The sequence below is a fragment of the Gadus morhua genome, chromosome 7, assembly GCF_902167405.1.
Source record: "Gadus morhua chromosome 7, gadMor3.0, whole genome shotgun sequence".
Lineage (NCBI taxonomy): Eukaryota > Metazoa > Chordata > Actinopteri > Gadiformes > Gadidae > Gadus > Gadus morhua.
Window position 1 is genome coordinate 12,013,642 of NC_044054.1, and position 8,399 is coordinate 12,022,040.

General features: G+C 46.0%; 1 protein-coding gene across 1 annotated transcript; it reads right to left on the bottom strand.

Annotated features, from left to right (window-relative positions):
* Nucleotides 1–1,744: 1,744 nt before the first annotated feature.
* Nucleotides 1,745–8,002, bottom strand: cdx1b (caudal type homeobox 1 b). Its single transcript, XM_030361535.1, has 3 exons — nucleotides 7,299–8,002; nucleotides 3,684–3,832; nucleotides 1,745–2,988 (listed from the first exon to the last, which is right to left on the bottom strand). The coding sequence occupies exons 1-3, from the start codon at nucleotides 7,768–7,770 to the stop codon at nucleotides 2,698–2,700; spliced, it is 912 nt and encodes a 303-aa protein (XP_030217395.1). The 5' UTR covers nucleotides 7,771–8,002; the 3' UTR covers nucleotides 1,745–2,697.
* Nucleotides 8,003–8,399: the final 397 nt, after the last annotated feature.

Sequence of the window (8,399 nt, forward strand, 5' to 3'; positions counted from 1 at the left end):
TGCAGTAAGTATATTGTAAATGAAAGTTTATGGTAAAACTGGCCCATAAACAGCCGGTTGTATAAGTCTGAACAAGCTCCGAAGGGACCAATTAGTTTATGGACGCAGGCGAGAGTTATTTGCTTGGTTTGTGGCCTTTTCATCTATTTGCTCTAATTATTGGGATGTGGACAGAGATGATTTTAACATAATTTGATTGGCTATCGAAATTCCAGTTCAAAGATGGAATGCAGGCGCAAGCAAATGTTGGGATAGCCCTAAAAATAAATAAAAATTCTACCCGATTGCTCATTGAGCTATAGCTTTAGCGACATGTTGATCAACTGCATTTCAGGCCGGTATGATATCAAAGATATCCTATCTCGAGAATCGACTGGCAGCCATTTTGTTGTCTGTTTTTCCGCTGAGGTTAATCCATTCTGGCTGTGCTATGTAATGGCCGTCTGCCCCGCCAACCTTCAGACCTGTCAACTTCTGCAGTGCCTCTATCTGTGTGCTGGATGCGTGTTCATAGCACAGCCCAGAGACACACATATGTGACCAACATCATAAGACCAGGTTATGAATTTTTGTTTTTGTCTCGGCCGGTGGTCAGAACGGTGAACAAGCCACCGATTTGGGACGTCACGTCACGGTACCTCCATTGTTACAAAGGAACGCTTGGACACGTATACTCTGTAGACTACCTCCGTTTATCATAAATTAATCAACTGTCATATGTTTCACTTCTTATCCGTTTTTTTAAGCCCAAAAGAGTGTCTTTCAGAGTTCTGACCTTCAGCACCTCCTCTGTCCCCCAAACTGTCCTCCCTGAGCTCCTCCTTCACACACATATCTGTGTCTCCGTGGTGCAACCATCTTTACAACATCCAGGCCCAATAAACTTTATGGCGGTTGAGAAGCGGGGGTGGAGGTGCGCGGCGAAACCCTACCAATGCCCAGGCTCATTACCTTGTGTTTACCTTCAAGAAAAGCCAGAGGCTGATTGTGGGCAAGCGAGAAAAGGAAAGAGAAAGACAACAACACCGGTGGTCCGTGACAACCTGTAGGCTCCTTATCCGCTCCGGCCTGTAGATTAAACGCTACGCTGGGATGTGAGAAGCTCCGCTGAAGCCCCCGGGACTCACACAGTGTCAATGTTTAAATGTATGAAAATATATCTGCACTGCTGCTGCTTTATACGGACGCATACAGACACACCAAACACACACAAGCTCAAACACAAAATTGGTGTGTGTAGTAGATAGTAGGATCCTCTATTCTGTTTGTCCAGTGTTTCTCTTTACCCTTTGGACACCACACCTTAACTCATTGCACGCAAGTGTGTGTGTGTGTGTGTGTGTGTGTGTGTGTGTGTGTGTGTGTGTGTGTGTGTGTGTGTGTGTGTGTGTGTGTGTGTGTGTGTGTGTGTGTGTGTACGTGTGTGTGTGTACGTGTATGTGTGTGTTTGCGTGTCAGTTTGTGCGTACGTGTATGAATGCGCTCGTGCATGTATGTTAGTTTGTGCTTCTCCTTTCTTTCTTTGTTTCTCTTTTTATTGCTTACATATATCTTGTTTTTTTTCTACACATGTTCTATGTTTTTATTTATCTAGCACTTCATTTCCATAGCTTTAGTTTTTTCATTGTCACAGAAAAAATAAATAAAGAAACAAGGTTTCTCGGTGGGTTGGTTGTTCTTTGTGATTGTACAGCAGATTGAATCCACATCACAGTCACAAATAAATATACTTGCTAGTTATCTGTACAATAAAACTTTTTTAATACAAATTATATTGAAAATATACACTTATTAAAATTTCATGTGTGCAATCAAATCCATTTACAAAAGATTACCATCGGCAAAACAGCTCAAGGGGAGGGGGGGGGGGGGGGTTGGGGACTACTGGGGAATTTGCCAGAAGCATACACAATTAAAACATGTACAACCTGAGTTTGGATACGATTTTAAATAATATCCCATTCACGTAATAGCCCTGTCCACAGAGCATAATGTATCCAAAAATGCTGCCATGACGCCCCAAATTCAGAAGGTCCGGTTTGAGTTAGTTCTGCAGGGCAAGTAAGCCTTGGCGGTGAAGTCTTAGGCGATGGCCGACCCACACAGTGGTCGCTTGAAGCAGGTGGACAGTCAGGGGTCTTCTAGAGGTAGGCGGCGATACTCTGTAACGCCAAACCGAGCTCAACCACAGCGCAGGGTGGTGGCTGTGATGTGCATGCAGCGTCATCGTCTTCAGTACAGTTTGAAACAAGCAGTTCAAAATTTAAAGAATTAAAGCATTGTGGGAAACAGTGACAACGCAATGCTGCCAGTGCCTTTCTGTTAAGCATTATGATTTCCAAAAGTGTTGTGTGCGGTTGCAGGAGGAAAATATCAGGTATGCTCGTTTATTATGGAATTTACAGATGATTTACAGGTGTCCAGCAGTGTGTGTGTTTGTGTGTGTGTGTGTGTGTGTGTGTGTGTGTGTGTGTGTGTTCCAGGTGACCTCTAATCCCAGGTGTCCACTCGTTCCTCTATACTTCCTCTTCCTCGATCCCATCCCTGTGTCCTTCCCTCCACTCTGCTCCTGTACCTCTGCATCCCATCCTCTTCCTCCTCCTCCTCCTCCTCGTCTCCTTTGGCTCATTCCCTTCTTCCTGCTCTGTATCCCTTGTTTCTGTTGATCCTTCATCGTGGTCCCCTTTCTCCTCTTCCTCAGTACTCCTCCTTGATGTTCATGGGCATGGAGGAGGGCGACATCAACCCGTTGCTCCCGCTGCTGCTCGTCACCATGGCGATGTTGCTGTTGCTGCTGTGGAGGACTCCCCCGCCTCTGTCGTCGTCGGCGCCGGGCGCCTCACTGTGGACGATGTGCGGCAGCGTGGGCGCGTCGCCGTGGGTGATGTGGGGCAGGTTGGGCGTGGTGGTGGAGGAGGCCGGCTGCTGGAGCTTCTTTTTGTTCACCTTCCTCTCCTTGGCCCTCCGGTTCTGGAACCAGATCTTCACCTGGAGAGAGAGGGCCCGAGAGAGAGGGGGAGAGAGAGATGTCATGGTCTGAATAGTTGGTTCATCATAGCAAAATTGGAAAAAAACTGAAAAAGTATGAATTTGGGTGGTGGCCTCAGATGACCTGCCTGGATGCCTGTTCCCCCCCATTTGCCCCTCCCTTGGACATTGTGCTGCAGTGTAGTGGGGACATGTCTCTCTGACTGTGTTAATGATGACTGAGCCAAGCCTATTCCGTTCATTTGCATTACGTCCACCACGATGTGTCTCCTCAATTGTCTAAGACGTACAGAAAGTTAAGCCATGCAGCGTCTTGTAGAAACCCAAGACAAGGTTTTCCTCGGCTGTCAGCATTTCCACTCACAGAGTTGAATATGTAGCTGCGGTGCGACCCTAAGTCCCATTCTTGAAATCCTGTTGGTGGATGTAAATTCAACAAAGTGCCGATGCTGAGCCGCTTTTGTTCATCCAATTTAAGAGATTAATAAATCGTCTTTGTTCCAACCAATTTTGACCTTCCTCAAGGTGGGTTTGAAAGTTCATTAACGTGGCACAACGCTAACAGTCTGTGATTGGTCAATCATACTGCATGTCAATCAAAAGGCCTCGTCCTGTCAAACACTAGACAAGTGTGGCTCAGCCAGTTCGTTGCTCATGTTGACCCGGGACCCGAGACAGACGGCGTGCGTGCGTACCTGTCTCTCTGATAGCCCGAGCGCGGTGGCGAGCTCGGCCTTCCTCCTGATGGTGATGTAGCGGCTGTAGTGGAACTCCTTCTCCAGCTCCAGCCGCTGGTGGTCTGTGTACACGACGCGGTACTTGTCTTTGGTCCGAGTTTTGCCATCTACAACAGACACATGTAGAACAAGACAAGACAAACCGTTAGGCACAGGACCATGGACAATAGTGTTGTGGGAAGGCGGGCCGATGGACAAGGGGGAGAGGGGGAGAGGGAGAGAAGGACCCGGACGACACTAGTGAATTTCTGCCCTTCCCCACCTGTCTGGGTTTCTGTTTAAACAGTCATTGCTCTCCTGAGAGCAGATAGACGGCATAGAAGACTGGAATAGGAACTGCTTTTTCTTTCCGTGAAGTGGGAAGCTATCGCAGGGGCCAGAGGCCAAATCAAACCATCACTCTCCCATCAATCTGAGGAGGTTTATGAAGTGTATCTGTTTTATTTTGTTATAAACCATCCACATAAAATGTCCCTCCACCCGTTAGTACTAACACTAGAAGAGCATATCTCGTCGGCCCGTCTAGAGCGGTTTACTATTCAAATGGGAGGCTGGCCATGTTGGAATTTGCATAACACAGAGGAATTCTCTCCCTCAACATATCTGTATATTTCTCTCTCTCTCGATCTTTCTCTGTCAGTCTGTCTCTCTCTCTCTCTCTCTCTCTCTCTCTCTCTCTCTCTCTCTCTCTCTCTCTCTCTGTCTGTCTGTCTGTCTGTCTGTCTGTCTGTCTGTCTGTCTGTCTGTCTGTCTCTCTGTCTCTCTGTCTCTCTCTCTCTCTCTCTCCATGCTCTGCTTTATTTTGTCCTCCAATGTTCAAGCATTAGGCTGCTCAATTCTTGAGGCAGGGTCGCCCCTTAACACATTAAAACCGAACAGAGTATATGGTGACGGTAACGTCCTGGACAGAAGACAAAGTATGTATGTACAAAGTGTGTGTAAGCAACATGAATGTAGGTTTGTATGCATGTATGTGTGAGTGCATTTGTGCATGTGCATCTGTGTCTGTGTGTGTGTGTGTGTGTGTGTGTGTGTGTGTGTGTTTTTAAGTGTATGCATGTATGTACTACTATAATGTATTACATTAATTCATCCTTACATGGGTCCACTTCCATAAAAACTTAAACAAACAATGCAAAACCAACTGCCATCTCTCTCTCTGTCTCTTTAACCCTCTCTGTCAACACAGAAGGAATCAACAGAATTAAAACTCAAACATTTTAGTTTGAGAGGACATCTGTCCAAACCTCAGCTTTTCTGCTTCATTTGGCAGATGCCGAAACTCTCAACTAAAACCACATAACAGTTAGCCAGTCGCACGCACACACACACACACACACACACACACACACACACACATACACACACACACACAAGCATGCACACAAACATATATACACACACACATTGACATGGCTGCTCAATAAATAATGGGCTGAGATGGACCGAGACTGCTAATGAAGGACCGTAAATCACATTAGAACTTCACTCTGTCTATATGCTGAGAGAGAGAGAGAGAGAGAGAGAGAGAGAGAGAGAGAGAGAGAGAGAGAGAGAGAGAGAGAGAGAGAGAGAGAGAGAGAGAGAGAGAGAGAGAGAGAGAGAGAGAGAGATAGGTTTCATTTAAATGAAACCTATTTTTTTTATTTATCTTCATACTGGAAAATTATAGATATTGGCTGGCTTGCCTTGTTCCTTTTTAACTTTCTGTGACTTAATTTACATGCTATTATGCACTTATTATTAATCAATAGAATTGTGTTGTAATATTATTTTCGAGTTAAGTATTTCCAACGTTCGAGGGATCGTAAACAGGCATATTTACAAAAAAATAACTCAAGTTAAAGTCTTCAGATAAATATAGCCTACATTAAATTGAAATGCAATAATTCTATCTCTATTTTGAGAAACAGCCTGAATTAGATCCTATCCTACGGTCGGACTAGCTAGCCTCCCTCGCCTTTTGAATTATGATGACTTAATAAAAACTAACGTCGATGCAAACTAAACGAAGAAGAAAAACAAGATAAGCGCAAAGAAGAGACACCTTACACATCAAAGACATCGGAACAATCTTGTGTTCTCCGCCTAGAGACAAGGAGAAAACAAAGAGCGACAAGGCGTATGGCAAACATCCCCAACGGGCCCGAAGTCCCATTCAACAGTGGGGGCCACATAGGCCATTTACATAACAAGTGCATCAAACCATGCAGTGAAACTCTTCAGACGACTCCGCACCTTTGATCCTGCCCGTGTTTCCAATGGAAAATACATCGGGATGTGTTAGAGAGGCGGAGTGTCTGTGTCTGTGTGTGTGTGTGTGTGTGTGTGTGTGTGTGTGTGTGTGTGTGTGTGTGTGTGTGTGTGTGTGTGTGTGTGTGTGTGTGTGTGTGTGTGTGTGTGTGTGTGTGTGTGTGTGTGTGTGTGTGTGCGTGTGTGTGTGTGTGCGTGTGTGTGTGTTTGTGTGTGGCGGCCTCGTGTTGGCTGTCGTGCTATATCGACATTCGATATATTCATATATCTATAGGTTTCAAACGTTTCCAACGGAAGGTAACAGAATAACATCTCAAAGGCCTGAACCATTGCAGCCTTGACGGATATACGACCAGCGAGTCTCCTTAAACAACACTGAATTCTGGGTTTTCCTTATAGCTGAGCGGAGTCTAGCATCAGGAGATGATGTGACAAGATCCTATCAGGAATGTATACAAAGAAATGAATAAATATTTATTTAATATTTATGGTATGGCCTAGCGACAAGGCACACTAAAATGACTCAAATAATTACATTTGTATTCACATAGGCCTATAATAAGTCGTTATTAATGGTATCTACATCCGAAGACCATTAGGCTCACATATTTAATAGGCTTTATATATTGTTGATTATGAATACAATAATTCCAATGTTCAGTAGGCCTATAATCAGTGTTAAGGTAGTAAAATCCTCCCCGAACAGTAGGGGTCTGCTAATAAAGTGTTTTATTATAAGCGTCCTCTTATGCGTGTTTTAACTGGCGCTGTAAACCAGTATCTAAGAATGAAGAGCACTTTATGGCAAAGAATATTTGATGGAAGGTTAATTTACACAATCAATCCATTCTCCTTCTGGGGCGACCTGTACAGGGAACTGAAACCGATAGGAAACTATTTACGCACACGTTACAAGCATTTAAAAGGCATCTGGGACACTTTGCAACTAATGATCCCATGGTCTGACTGTCGCCGTGTGTTTGTGAGTTGAGTTGTGCATAGGCTTCATTAGCCTAAATGCACTTGTCAAACCGACAAGATCCTATGAAGGACCGTATACAAAGAAATTACTAAATATGTATTTCATATTTATAGTAGGTCTAACGGCAAGGCACACCAAAATCAATCAAATAATTAAATATGTATTTACATTCACATAGAACTAACAAGACCCAACAGCCGTCTCTCTAGAGAGGGGTGCTGGGATAGTCAAAATTCCTACGATTTTCAAAATTACTATCAGCGAAAGGCAGAAAGCATCTCCTGTCATTTGTCACCTGTGTTTTACGCACAGGTGACAAATGCCTAATAGGCGCTTACTTGAGGTGGAGGGCGGCGCGCTGTTCCGTCGCATCCAGTCGTACGGGTTCCTCCTCTGCAGGGCGTTGGGCGACAGCTGTCCGGAGGACGGGTTCATGGAGGCGGGCAGCAGTGCCGCGGGCTGCCCTGAGAACTCCGGAGGGCTGAACCCAAGCGGGGGCCCCACCGCGGAGGAGTTGGGCGTCGGGGTCGCATTGGGGGCCCCGTGATGCCCGTAGTGCGAGGGCCACTCGTCCCCCCGCGGCGGAGGAGGAGGATAGGACGGATTCCAACCCCCGACCCCGTTCTGGGCCGAGTGCGGGTCGTTGTTGATCCCCGGGACGTGGTGGTGGTATCCAGTGAACTCCGAGTAGTGCGGCGCGGCGGGGACGAAGCTCTGCGGGTTGAGGTTGAGGCCGGGGTGTCCACGGGAGACGGGGTTCTGGTGGTGGTACATCCCCGCGTCCTTGTCCAACAGGTAGCCAACGTACATCTTTCCAGGTGATGGGACGCCCTGTGCATAGTGCGACTCCAGCTTGTAGACTTGTGTCCCGCGTCTCTTCTCAGCGCTCGCTCACTGGGTGTGTGTGTCTGCGTGCGTGTGCCCGTGTGCGCGCGTGTGTTGTTAATGAGGTGGATATTCTGTCTGTATTCTGCCTTCATGTAGGACCAACCCTCGTGTGTCTTCACCGGACCGAGGTCCCACCTGTACTATTCCATTGAGACTTCCAGTTCGTCGCCTCAGCTGCCAGTTAAGAGCGCGTCGGGGTCACGTGGCGTGTTTTATGGCCTCACCGGCCGCCCCTCACCGTCCCTCGCTCCACCGCTCCACCTTCCTCTCTGCTCCCTCTCTCGCTGTAGGCCATTCATCAACTCATTTATTACTTTACTAACTCGTTGTCTTATATTTGATAATATATTTCATAACATTGTCCTATATTTATTCGTCCTTACATTTATATAGGCCTATATAAATATATATTGTTTTCTAAAACACCTCAGCATAACCCCATGTATCATTAGAATGTTGTTTTTCGTCTAAACATATTTCATATTAGAACATAAAGGCATCAAGGCCTCAAGGCCTTAAAAAAAAATCGCAAACCCAAAATGAACCTCGCG

What these genes read in the sequence shown, in the direction of transcription:
- cdx1b (XM_030361535.1), bottom strand. Translation starts at nt 7,770, where the DNA reads ATGTACGTTGGCTACCTGTTGGACAAGGACGCGGGGATGTACCACCAC. An exon ending in CGCGCCGCCCTCCACCTCAA is followed by an intron (nt 3,833 to 7,298) that starts GTAAGCGCCTAT and finishes TGTCTGTTGTAG; the next exon opens with ATGGCAAAACTCGGACCAAA. An exon ending in TCGGGCTATCAGAGAGACAG is followed by an intron (nt 2,989 to 3,683) that starts GTACGCACGCAC and finishes CTCTCTCTCCAG; the next exon opens with GTGAAGATCTGGTTCCAGAA.